This window comes from Lutra lutra, chromosome 6, assembly GCF_902655055.1.
Source record: "Lutra lutra chromosome 6, mLutLut1.2, whole genome shotgun sequence".
Lineage (NCBI taxonomy): Eukaryota > Metazoa > Chordata > Mammalia > Carnivora > Mustelidae > Lutra > Lutra lutra.
This window is the reverse complement of record NC_062283.1, coordinates 54,224,674-54,239,121: the sequence shown is the minus strand read 5'-3', so window position 1 is coordinate 54,239,121 and position 14,448 is coordinate 54,224,674. Positions and strand designations below refer to the sequence as shown.

General features: G+C 38.8%; 1 protein-coding gene across 1 annotated transcript in view; it reads right to left on the bottom strand.

Moving 5' to 3' along the window:
- Nucleotides 1–14,448, bottom strand: part of LOC125101596 (fibrocystin-like) — a 269,137-nt gene that overhangs the window by 59,038 nt on the left and 195,651 nt on the right. The window contains 2 exon segments of the mRNA XM_047731988.1: nucleotides 48–225; nucleotides 12,724–12,970. Of these exon segments, the coding sequence (XP_047587944.1) occupies nucleotides 48–225; nucleotides 12,724–12,970 (425 nt within the window).

Below are 14,448 nucleotides of genomic sequence, written 5' to 3'. Positions count from 1 at the left end.
AGCTCCTGGGGAAAAGATCATAGTTGTGAATGAATTCCTGGGGTTACCTGCAGAGAGCTGTTGATCCAAGGGGTGTCAAACTGCAGTAAGTAAGTCTCTTGATCCAAGAGCAGAGCCATCCAGCCATAAAGGTTAGACAGTGTGTCATGTACATAATTGACAGTGGTTGTCTTATTTCTGCTGTCAGTCATGGTTAAATCATAAGAAACATCTGGAGCATTAGCTCTAGGGTGATTTAAAAAGAAAAAAAATGGGTGGTAAGTTATTTGTCCATCCTGGATCTAATCCACTCCTCTGCCATCCATGGTAAGTCATCTTCTCTTCTTTCCATGTATGTCTTGGGCCATCTTGTCTGTATGTCTATAGAGGTTTTAGCAATCACTGTGTGGGTCAAGCAGCCCAGTTGGTAAGATGTCATTGGATCATTTGTCATTCCACTGATCTGGTGGGTTGAAGGTAGTAACCCTCAGATCTGAGACCACTGATAAATGCCATCTTAACGAGTTCATACAGGCCAGGACTATCTACTACTATTTTAATAAAGAAATGTCCATGTCTGGAATTTTGCCATAGACCAATTTTATCAACATCAGAAAACTTATTATGGGAAGCAAAGACTGACACCAAGAAGCTAATATGTCTAGACTTTCAGAAGCCCTCCCTCAACAGTCAGGCAGAAATGGCTTCAGCGGCCTTCCCTAGAATGAAGAGGTAACCTGGCTCCTCTCCCACCCAGCGCTCACTCCTACCACCATACCTGGTATCAGCATTTTTGTTTATTAGTATAGATTGTGAGATCTTTGAGTTAGAAATATTTTGTGCCTTCCGGTCTCCTCTACCCTGGCATAGGAACAGCACACAGTGGGCACTCCTACCACATTTGTTCTATGAAGGAAGAGAATGGATGAACTCTCTCTCAATCAGCTGGTGCCCATTTCCTCATTTATGGAACACATTTCTAGAAGTGCATTTTAGCAAATGAGGAAACTGAGGCAGAGAATGACAAAAGCATGGTGTGAATGTCATAGGACAGAACTTGAATGTATTAATTTCCACAAATTACATAACCCACCCCAGAAAGTGATTTTTAAGACTTCACTAGAACAAATGGATTTAGCCACATGCTAAGACCCTAAAAGAAAGTCAGAATGGACAGGAAAAAAAAGACAAAAAAAAATCAATACACATTATGACTGTCTTTCCCCCTTTGGTTTGGTTTTCCTGAGAATCTTTAACTGTGGCATTTTGCTGCAGGCAGATAATTAAATTCTCGAAGTAGAGGGAAATGAGAGGAAGGAGGATGTTGGGTTTTCAAAGTGAGGTGTGGCATGAGCATATCCAAAGCCAATTTACAATCCAGTGCATTTTATAAAAAAGGAAATGGTTTTTAGCATGAAATTCTTGGGTACTATGGTCAGATGGGCAAAAACTGGAAATCTATCTACATACACGAGGTGGATGCATTTGGGTAAATTACTGACCCTCTTTAAGCTTTCATTTCCTTTTTCAAAAAATAGAGGTAAATAGTATGTATCTTACATACATGTAAAACTGTGAAACGTAGAGAAAATTCAGTAACCATACCAAGCCCAGTTAACATCTATCCACAGCTCATTTAAGAACAAACCTCAGGGGGTGCCTGGGTGGCTCAGTAGGTTAAGCATCTGACTCTGGGTTTTGTCTCAGGTCATGATCTCATGAGTCCTGAGATCTAGCCCAGAATTGGTTTCTGTGCTCGGTAGGGAGTCTGCTTGAGATTCTCTCCCTCTGCACCTCCCCCAACTCACACATTCTCTCTTTCTCAAATAAATAAATAAATCTTTTAAAAAAAAACAAAAAAAGGGAACAAACCTCAGATATGCCAGATTTGCCATTCTGTACTATTTATTTTAATGTTTACAGTTTATCCATGATATTTGGTCATTTAACACACACTCAAAACCCTTGGTACAAATACAGTATTTGATACATGCCTCTTGTAAGAATACATGCATTTCTTCCATTCATTAATTAATAAAATGAAAGGAATGAAAAAATCTTCAGGTCATTTGGGAATTAAAGAAAAAAAAAAGCCTATTCTTTTCCCAGATTTCTTGATGCGACATTAACTTAAACTTTAGAAACTCTGGGATAGGATACTTTCTCTAATTGGGCTTGGGATACTTTTGCGTTTTTCATATGTGTATCAGGATTTACAGAGGAACTAAAGAACAATCCTCATATTCTTAGAGTCAGATGGACATGAAGTTTATCTATTCCAAATTCCATCCACTATAGGAATTTCCTCCACATTTTAGCCTGTCTCTTCCCCCAGTTATGGGATGCTTCTCACACAGAAGACCATTACATTTATGGAGCTTATTTTTACAGTTGAATTTTTAGACAATCTTTAGAAAGAGAAATTTTCTTCCTTGTATTTTCTATCCATTTGTCCTCAATCATCATGGCTCCCTTTTCCTCCAACTAAAACCACACGTCCCAGAGTCCCAGGAGATGATCCAGCACAATTTGGCCCAACTGATAAATTTTAAAATTAGCCTTCTGAGAAATAAGTGCAAAACAAACATGTTAAAAAAAGATAAATTTGGAACCAAGAAATACCAAAGAGGTCAATGGGTTGGCTAGCGTTAGGTATCCCGATCAGTACGTAAAGTGGGACTCCTCAAAGTTCAGAGAATGAGTATTTCAGATCCTGAAAGTGTATTCTATCAGTTTCCACAGAAATATATGGGCCCTGGAAAATGAATCACAAGAACTAAATCCAGGAGAGACTCATAGATAAATCAAAATTCCCATTTAAAAATTCACAGTAAGAAATAGAGCTGCCTTTTGCATAGCAGGTAATTGTAACTATTTGTTGAATGAATGAGTGTCAAAATGGATGAATACACTCCAAACTCATACTTGGAGATGTTTTTCCCCAACAGGGAGTCTATGTGGAAAACCCACATGAGGGTCAGGAGATTTCTTATAAACATCAATTGAAGAAGACAACCAATTCGATCATAAGTTATCAGCCTGATACAGCCAACCACCATATCAATAGGATATTTGTCATGAAGACTTCAACATTTATATATAAAGGTCAGAAAACCTCTCCTGGACACATATAAGCAATCTACACTACTAATGAGCCCTGGTTTAAAAAATGCTAAGGAAAAAATTAAAATTTAAAAAATGCTAAGGTTTCCTTATGAACTGTTTTTTTATCCCTATGAAGTGTTCTCAATTAAACCACTTTCAAATTTTTTTTAAATATAGACCAAAAGATGTGTTCAAATCCATCTATTTACATTTTTTTCCTCCAACCTATATTTTGTCACTTATGTTGCCTTAGCAATCTGTCACTCTTTTAAGATATCATACATGCCATCTTGAAAACTATGAAAATATTACCTCAGTATGTCACAATACAATCAACTGGATAGATAGTTCCAGAAATGCTCCTTAATTTCATCAGTGTGGCCCCAAGAATCCTCCGGGTCATTTTGACTAGACTTCACTATTTCTCAAATTTCTATCAGCTTATAAATCAATTTTTAGGGTACAAATTCTCCTGGGTTCAGTTTCTATGGATTGTTGACTTCAATTACTGAAGGAGCCATTTTTTCAGACCATAAGCCTCAGTTCCTAAAAGCTCTTATAAAATGACCCCCTCTTCTTATATTGTAAAACCACCAAATGTTAACATTCATTCAGTTCTATTAGTCTCTGAGACTATCGTTATCTTCCTTTTGAAGCCCTTCATCTTCCAAGCAGAATCCAGCAATCTGATGTTAACCCCCGATCAACCAGAGACCCACCATAGCACATTATGATCCTAACTTATCCTTCCTCTTTGTTCTGCATGCATTGCCCTGACCCTATCAAGCCATCCTACCCATGTCAACTAAGGTTTATGTGGGATGCAATTTTACAGGTCTTCATGTGCAGCACCAGCTTTGTGTAATTCAATCCCAGTAGAGAAGGAGGTTATCAAAGAGGCCTTCATTATAGCTGGTAGTGGAAAATGTGCATTCTGGAAAGAAAATTAAAATGTAAAAGACCCATGTCCTCGTAGGCAAGATGCCTTGTGCTGACCATCACCGAGGGCCAAAAATCCAAAGTCAAATCAACTCTTCTCCTTCTAGGCCAACTGCCAGCAGTGACAATGGTGGGCTCTTCTGAAAAGTACAAAAGAACATCAAGTCTCAAAGAACACCATGAAGAGAATTTACCAACCATAATGACTACAATTTTCGCTTGCCCTAAATAGCCACCAATTTCCCTGTGCCCTAAATAGCCACCAATCTCCCTCTCTTTACTGTTAATGAAGCAAAGGAGCACAAAAGTATTTCTAATTTGGAGGAGCCAAGGGAGTCTGCATGGGCCATTAGCAGCAGAGAGCTTCATTACTAGGGGAAGAAGTCTCTCCCTGAACTTCTCATGGCTTTATGGGCAAGAAATCAGGAGGCAACCAGTCCATTTTAAATGTTAACCCTTCCCTCTGCCTCAACAAGAGCTCTGTAATCAAAAAGACAAAAAGATACAAGCCTTTCCTTTTCTTTCCCTGTTCAAGAGGGTGCCTTAATTTTTTTTTTTTTTAATAACTGAGCTTGTTTTTAGTTAAGGGAGGTTTTCCTTCAGAAATACAACATTATCACTTGATAAAACTTCTTAGCCTAAGTATCAATTTAAGATACCAGTTGCATAAACAGTTATGTAATTTAGTGCCCATATACTGTGTGGAACTTTTGAATGCATACTGCCCACAAAGGATTTGTTAGGCAATCAACAATACCAATGAGAACAAATATTAACTCCCTGGTTTGTGTTTACCATTAGCTTACTTTTCCTGAGGGTCCATATCTCTGTGTATTAAGACAAACATTGCATTGAGCTCTAAATGCTCTCTATTCAGAACAATTGTGAAATAAACCCTTTATAATTACATATCTCCTAAGCCAAACACATCCTAATAACTAGCTTTAAATGCTGTTACATCTCCAGAATATTAGTGCTTGCTGCCGTCACTCTCCTCTTTTACTGCACAAAGAAGACGGAATCAGAATCTCAAGCACAGCCAACAATTTTTTGTGGTACAGCCTTGCTCGAACAACCTTTAAAATACCATGTGCTCATAACAAGTCCTTGTTAGAAAACCATGATCTTACCTCTGACCTGCCACTGGCCGGTACTATTTTCTATGTATCAATAATTTTTATGTCCCCTTATTGATTAAGGAACACTTATAAATACTTCTCCTTCTGAGTAAGACACCTAAAAAGAGGAAGAAAGCCACGACACTCAGTCTTTCCCCCAAATTTCTAACATCCTTAAATTCATGTACAAAACAGAACTGGTAAGCAGAGAGGAAGACATATGATTTAATAATCCTTGTGTTTCTGACAGGCACACCCACACATCATTCCCCCATGACTTAGCAGGTATCTCTCTCTGTGTTTATCTTTGCTCAGAGTTGGGTAAGGCAATAATTTATTGTAGAGAAGTGCCAGAGTCAACTTAGCACCTCCTCGAAGATGGGGGTCTATAGTTTTGGCAGTACACTTGAGACAATACTTCTGGATTATTATATCTGGATCCATGAAGAGAAGCAATTGATGTCTATAGTTTTGGCAGTACACTTGAGACAATACTTCTGGATTATTATATATGAATCCATGAAGAGAAGCAATTGATGTCTATAGTTTTGGCAGTACACTTGAGACAATACTTCTGGATTATTATATCTGAATCCATGAAGAGAAGCAAAAGATAATCCTTTTACATGATTGTATCTCTTCCTCTTGATCTGTTGAATCCATCTGAATGACTACCTCAGAACATGAGAATTTCACCATTGGAGTTGTGCCCTCAGAAGGCAAACAACTACGTCTCATAAAAACAATTTTATGCGTCAGGCAGGGAGTTAGATTAAGAAACTCATCTTCTGGGGTGCCTGTGTGGCTCAGTGGGTTAAGCCTCTGCCTTTGGCTCAGGTCATGATCTCAGGATCCTGAGATCAAGCCCCACATCGGGCTCTCTGCTCAGCGGGAACCTGCTTCCCCCTCTCCCTCTGCCTGCTTCTCTGCCTACTTGTGATCTCTCTCTCTCTGTCAAATAAATAAATAAAATCTTAAAAAAAAAAAAAAGAAAGAAACTCATCTTCCCTTCTACACACACACACACTCACACACACACACACATCCCCTCTGGTGCTATGGTGGAGCTGAATGACACCTACTCACTAGCTCTTCCCAATGTGTTCAGTGACAGCACGATGGGAGCCATGAATAGGTCATATAAGAATATCATCACTACAGAATTGGGCAAATGCTACAAATCCTAGAGAGGTAGTAGTTAAACATGTACCGGCTCGCTACTGCGGCCCTTTATTATTCATGAAATTTAATAACCATGTAACATTGTTGATATTCCTCAATCTGGGGTCCATTTAGATCTTTTTCTACTTTCCTTCTGTAACCTGTGATGACAAGATGGATAATACTTCTTGGAATTTTCCTGTCTCACTTTTTTTTTTAAGGACTGAAAAGATACCATTAGTGATGCTATGCCTTTATCCCTAGGAAAGAGAGTTAGGCGATTATTAAAGGAAAAGCTAGGCCAAAATTTCCATTTGAACTCTTCTTTACTTTTGCTTTCACAGAGGCAGGGGGTGCCTCATACTTTGAACACTGACACATTAAGAGCAGTTACATAGGTAAAAACTGAACGCAAGCACTACAGGAGAGGATATTAAGCAAGATCTAAGAATCAAGGTGATCAACAAGAACATTAACCTTTTCTTTTCCAGAAGTAGGAAGAAAGAAATAGAAGGTATTAGAGCACAAGGAACGAAAGATTGTCCTGAATGACTCCATATTCTATGATTAGCTTCATGGGGGTGGGGGGCGGGGGGGTAGGGGGGCGGGGGGGGGCAGGTGCTGGATGGGTATGTCATGTGACCATGGGGAAGTATTCCTTATTTTTCAAGAATTAGATTAAGCAGCTTTTGAGCTTACTTAACTCCCTTACCGGGCATTTGTTCCTCAGAAACATAAAATCTATAGTATTCTATTCAATTAGTAGTATGTTCATATGTTGTTTTATAAATCACAGCTGTAAAATAAAGACTTTTTAAAGACAACATTTATTAAGTACTCACTATATGCCAGACAATGACCTTGTGAGATAAATACCATTATGTCCATTTTATTGATGTGAGAACTGAAGCAAAAATAAATAAATAAATAAGATGATGCAACTTGTCCAGAAAAACACCCCTTAGGAAAAGGGGGTTATAACCGGTACCCACAAATAATTCTTACTTATTTCTTTATTCTTTAGTCTTTGAAAAATAATTTCAAATATATGCATGTGTCCTGACTATTTTATGTACATCCTAGAAACTTGGAGGGACTGGGTGGCCAACCTACAACATCTTATAAACTTTTCATTTCTCCCATGCTCAATATAGCCAACAATCTAAGAGAGACAGGGTTTGATTTATTGATACTTGAATAAGTCTAAGCAACTGAAATACCTACAGAGTGTTCTAAACTACTACTGCTAGTACTAATAATGACAATAATAATAATAATTCCCAGACGGTAATGGTGAGGGTTGAGTTCTCATTCTCTCCCATCACAACTGGTCCATTCGAAACCACCAGGGAAAGAAAACAACAGTGAATGCAGACAAACTGCCAATTCAGTAGGGGTGGGATGGGGCGGAGTGAAGGAGTCAGCTATTGGAATACATCATCTGGTCAACCGGGAGCCTCAGGAAGCAAAAGCTCAGAGGATACTATAAAAGAACCTTCTTACGTATCACATGTCCCTAGGAATTTTAGAAATAAAGCCAGGATACTATCTCAATCTTGGGTCTTCTAAACAAACGTGGAGTGCCATGAACTCCACACAAATATGTCCTAACAGAGAAATGGACAGAAAGAACATGAGAGGAAAATCTGGGGGAGTCCACAATTCTTTTAATTATATTCATTTATAAACACTAATTTTATTGAGTTGCTAAGTGTTCAATATTGGGTACTGTGAATCAAACAAACAAATGAATACACCCCACCCTGGCTCTGCTTACCACCTACAAGAGATGGACAATTTATAGAGCTATACTGGAGCTTTGAGTATTGGGTAGAGCAAATATGTAGAGAGCTGGCACACAGCAGGGCTTCCAGAACCTATGCAGGAAACTCAGGGAAGCTTACCCGAGAAAATGATCTTCATGCTGAGCTCATGGAAACTGAGCCTTATGAACGGAAAGGCACAGAGAAGTTGAACATGGCTGAGAAATGGGATGCAGGGAAGGGAGGGGAGAGTACTGAGTAATGAGGTTGCAACTGTAAACAGGGAGCAGGTCATGGAGGACCTGCGAGACATGAAGAATATGCCTCTCTTTGGGAGGCACTGGAAACTCTTAAAAAGTTCCAAGCAAGGGAAGGAGTTCATAGCAAGTCAAGATCTACATTCACAAAGCTCAAGGATGAAGTCACAGCAAGGCAGCCAGCTAAGAGGCTATTGTGGTCCCACAGGTGAGAGGACTAGAGAGAGGAAGATGGGAAGGAGAGAAGTAGAAAGATGCAAAGTTGTTTTGTTTTTTTTTTTAATTTTATGAGAGAAAATAGACAGGACTTGGTCGGTGATATATGTGGAAAATAAGGTAAATCAGTCAAGAGTGACTTCATGGTTCTGGTTTTGATAACTGAAGCATTCACCTGAACATCTGGGAATTCTCAACACCCAGACAGCAACAGCCTATGGATAAAGAACTTAAATTCAGATTTGACAAGTCAAGTTTGAGGTGGCAAGTATACATGCTAGTGGAAAACATTGCTGCTCAGTAGAAATATAATCAAGTCACAAAGGCAAGCCACAGGTGTTAGCTTAAATTTTATAGTAGCCACATTAAAAAAGTAAAATAAAAGAGGTGAAATTAATTGTAGTAATATATTTAATCCAATATTTCCAAAATATTACTCCTTCAACATAATCAAAATAAATGAGTTATTGAGATATATCATTCTTTTTCCTGCCACATCAGAGAAATATGGAGTATAATTGATACTTTAACACATCTCAGTTGGGACTAGCCACATTTTAAGTGCTTGGTAGCTACATGTGGCTAGTGGCTACAATATTGGACAGTGCAGATCCTAAGGGCAATTGGATAAATGGGTCTGGAATTTAGGAGCACGGTATAAACTAGAACAAACAAATCTGGAAGCATCACTGTATGTTAACTGACGTGGTGGAATAACCCTGATCATCTGGGAAGAGTATGACTTGAGAGTAAAGGAAAGTGCTTCACAGAACCCTAAGGAATGCTAGTATTTAATTTATTTTTTCAGGCAATCTCTGCACCCAATGTAAGGCTTGAACTCACAACCCCGAGATCAAGAGTCACACATTTTACCAACTGAGCCAGCCAGGTGCCCCAACATTAGCATTCAAGAGACAGGGAGAAGAGCCTATAAAGGAGACACAGAAGGAGACACAACAAACTCTTGGTAATATTATCTTTGTTTCATGTAATTATTCCTATACAGAAGAAGATATCTATCTAAATTTGGGGGAAATCCATAAATCAATGAATTATGTGAAGCATGTTGTCATTATGGGATCTCTGGAGAAATACGGTCATGGGCATATTTTTCTGAAATGAGGTCCTGACTTACACAATAGGACTAACACCACCCCCGCCTTATCGGGAAAGATAGAGTCAGGAGAATGAGACTTGTAGTAACAGGAGCTGGGACGAGAACACTGTGAGGAATACCTGTGGCTCCTACAGGAAGAAAATGTTTTTACCATGGCTGAGTGAGAGAGAGAAGATAAACAGCACTCATATGGATCAAGCACATTGCCATTTTAAAACAGAACATGAACTAGACTCTGTCTTGCAGAAGACGGGAATTTTTTCTTCACCTAAGTATTAAATATTATTACCCAACTTCGAATACTCCAACTATTATAGTTGGAGTCAGAAGGAAGCTATAAACAGGCAATGCCAAAAATATGGGTACACATCAGACCTAAATAAGGTACTGAGGGACAGATACAGAAGGTCTCCAGTGTCAAACAAAGAACTCACAGTGAAATTGGACCATAGCGGGGGCTCTCCCAGAAAGAAATCTCACTCTAGCCACTTGGTTTTTAGCAAAGGGGGTAACAGATGCCTTGTTTATGCAGCTTTGTGAGGCCTCACACCCTGCCCTTGGGGGGCCTCGTGCTGGGGGAGGGAGGTAAGAGCTGAAAGTGAAGACAGCAGGGTGCTTGCGCCATATCCGATCTCCATCAACACACAACCCCAAAGACCATGACTGTGGGAGCTTTGTAAATCAACTCTTAGGGTGCTTGCTCCAGGGCAAATAGCACAACAAATTAATCCTTTCTCCATGAAATGCAGCAAAGTTTGTATCTATGCTGAATTCAAATTGCTCATTAGCTCTGACATGTTCCTAATGAGGTTATAATGCTCTGGGACAGAGATCAAGTCACTGAGCACAAAGAGCTAGAGATAGAATCATAGAAAAATAAAATTGAAAGGATATTAGAGCAGTGCTTCTAAAACGTGAATATCAGTCACCTAGAGATTCTGATTCAGGAAGTCTGGGGTGGAGTCTGAGATGCCCCACATCGAAGGAGCTCCCCCATAATGCTCATACACTCTTACTAGCAAGGCCCAAGGGATCATCGAATCCGTCACCTTTTCCTAGAGGTAAAGATGCTAGTGCCAAGAGACTTATCATTGGGAGTGTGTGGCAACTTCCCTGAGGATTATTTTGGGGTAGCTGGGCATTTGTCCATAGACCTGTAGGTCCACCTGAAGTTTTTAAAATAGAAGTGTAGGGAGTAGGGTGGCCAGCCATCCTGGTTTCCTCAAGGCTGGGACATGAGATTTTCTATCTTAAAGCCAGGAAAATGCCAGCCAAACCAAGGCAAGTCTTTCATCCTAATAGGACCCCTTTGAATCTCCTCACAATATTATATAAGGACTATTATTATTTTTACCTTGTCAGTCCCTGAGTCCAGGGATCATAACCTACTGCTAAGGTAAGCACGTAAGTATCCAGTTCTGAAGTTCTCCAAGAACAGATGCTTTGACAAGGTTACATCTGCAGAGCCTTTTACCACCACATCACTAATTACCTTTCATTTTTAATTTTAATTTCTTTTTATTTAAGTAGAGCTGGTGTACAATGTTACATTAGTTTCAAATGTATAACATAGTGATTTGACAACTCCATACGTTATTTTCACCATGAGCACAGCTCCCATCTGCCATCATACAATGCTATCAGAATACCACTGACAATGTTCCCTGTGCTGTACCTTTTATTCCCATAATTTACTCATTCTATACCTGGAAGCCTATGCCTCCTAGTCCCCTGCTAAGTCATTTTCTAAGAGACAGACTCTAGCTCTCAAAGTAGGGCATAAAAAAGGAGTATCAAGAACACAGAGGAGTAAATACACAAGCATATCATGTATGCTTTTTAATGACACAGATCTATTTAAATTTTCCCCCATTTGAAAAAAAAAAGTATCTAAGAAACAAATCACTAACTTCTATAAGTCTCAGAGATTCATTAACAACATCTTTGGTAAAATCACTAAAATAACAGTAATACTCATGATGAATCCCTGATATTGAAAACAAAAAGGATACTGTGCACAGTGGAAAATGATTAGAAATGAAAACCTCTCTCCACATTGTTATTTTGCTCACTAGAATTAGGCCCCTTAACATCTGGAAGAAGAATAAACAGTTGAGAAAGCAAAAGTGGAAAGTTTTCAGACTAGTCAATGCCAGAGTGTATTGCTATGGCTTCTAAAAAAGAATTCTTCTAAAAAAGAATCTAAAAAAGATTGATTCTACATGCAATCAAAATGCAGACTTCGCACAGTCCAATCCCATTGACTTACCGTGGCGTTTACCTGGTTAAATAAGATGCCATCATAGTCTGGCTGAACCATTTGACATAATATTCATGCGGTTAGGACACTTGAAACAATGGAAGGAAAGAAGTGTGGCTAAAGATATGCAATGCATTTGAAATAGGTAAAAGATAGAACCCTAGACACTCAGCAATCATTACCTGGAAATTAAAGAGGGCAGAAGCAATCCTATCATGCATTATAAACAGCCTAGCTCCTGACTTAATGGTGGTTTGACTAGCATAACCAAGGATTCCTTGCTCCAGTATTAATAGGAAATGTATTGTACGGATCCAATAGTTCATGAAATTAACAAGGAAAATGAACTGGAGTGGAGCAACTTTGCAAGTAATAAGAAGGCATCAGCAATTGCTTCCCCAGAGCATATTGAACACTTAAAAAGAGCTTGGGAAGAGTACATGTATATAAATAAGAATGGACATTATTGGAATTCTTTTAATAATACTTCTAATTTAAATACTTCCCAAATTCTCCATTGGTTACAAGTCTTTTCAAGATGCAGCCATTAGCCCAAAATGTCAAAAAGAGGTAATGGGCTATGGGATCTTGTCCATTGATACTGAAAGTTAGCTGCCATTTGAATCAGCCTAAAACGACCATTAAACTTATGATTTGACAGCTGTCAAAAATATTCCCATATCATTTTTATGGAACTAAATACTTCTAATAAAATCTTTAAAAGTTGCCCTTCTGTAAAGCCCAATAGCCTGAACAAAAAATATGCATGCTCATTGGCAAGCTGAAAAATATGGTGAAGTCAACTTACAAACCAATAGACATTCGATGAAAGAGAACATCTTCCCCACAGATGCTGCCATGAACAATCTGACTGAAGCTTTCATTGACCAAACAAGAAGCTGGAAGGGTTTCCATAGAAGCAAGAATATGACTTCTGTTTTTCCCAGACAGAGACCCATCCAAGTCTTCCAAAATTGCTGCATGAGGAAATGGAAATGCTACTAAGTTTGGAGAGTTTATAAATTTCAGTTGGTTGGTCTTCACAGTAAATCCACCTATAAATTGGAAAACGGAAAGATCGTTACACATGGCACAAAACACTATTATAACAAATGACAGCTGAATTCATTGGAATGTTTTCAGTACTTTATACTGCATATATACACAGTTACGATGCCCTTGGTTATTTATTCAAGGGAAAAAATCATGAGTGTTTGCTGTGTGCCAGGCTCTGTGGTGTGTGCTAGGGACATGGAGGGAAACAAGGGCAGGATTGGCATTGCCTTCATGAAGCCTTATTCTAGGGCAGTGAATCTCAGCCAGGGTAGGTTTGCCCTCTAGAAGACATTTGGCACTGTTTGGAACCATGGATGGCGGTCACCCTCAAAAGCAACATTCAATCAACCATGTGGGGGAATAGCAATTGTAGCACCCCTTTTAAGTATTTGCGGTAGGATTACACTGTTCTCAGTCTTTCTCTCACCTTGCCTACCTGCGATTCATCAATACTGCTGCTGGTCCAGCTGCCCAGGCCTTCTAATTCCCACACCCCCATCATTAAAATGTAACAACTGAGTATACACAGGACCTCAGAACATATGCTATTATATTTCTGTGTCATGTACATTATAAAATATACCTAAGAGGAAAATAAAAAGGTAAGATACAAATAATTAGTGGCCTTGATATTTTCATTCCAGATCCCAGTAGAGTCCATGCAGTGAGTTAAGCCATGCATTCCAGACTCCAGGATTCCATCCCTTGCAATTTCTATAGTTTACCAACTACCACAACCACCCACCACTCTACCATTTGGTCCTACTGGAATTTCAATTTTTGCGTATGTTGTTCCTAATTCCTAGAAACTTTCCTCTGCCTACGCCACTTTGCAAATTTCTATTCGTCTTTCAAAGCCCTGCTCAAGGGACACCTCTACAAACTCTTGCCTGACCCCTTTCTTGTTGCCTTCATTGACCTTGTTTAGTCCTCTAGGATTGTACTCATCACATTTACTACAGTGACTGGCCTAACATTTATTTTTGTGTCTAGATTGAGAGCTCCCGCAAGGGAAGAATGATGTGTTTTTTCATCTTTGTATGCCCCAGTTCCTCAGACAGAACCAGGAATGGACCGTTTTTAAGTAAATGAAAGAGATAACTTAGCCAAGATCATCCAGTGAGAAGAGATTCGAGGTCATGAGGAATAGTATGCTTTTCTTCAGTGTCTTATGAATGATATGAAACAGGGAAGCTATTAAAGAACTGAGGGATTGTAATTTGAAGGGAATGCCATAAGGCATTTTTTATTCCTATGATTATTTCTATAATCTTAAACTCAGATGCCACCCAAATAAAAACAATCTTTGACTCTGCCTATACAGAAAAAAGAGAAGAAAAAAAAAAGTAAAGTGGAGACTTGCTGATTATTCATTTAATTAAAAAAACAAACAATTATCTAAATTGGTGATTCAAACCACAAGAGCATATTTACTTGAATTACTTGGTTTGGCTGTTTACAATGATCAAATCAACTA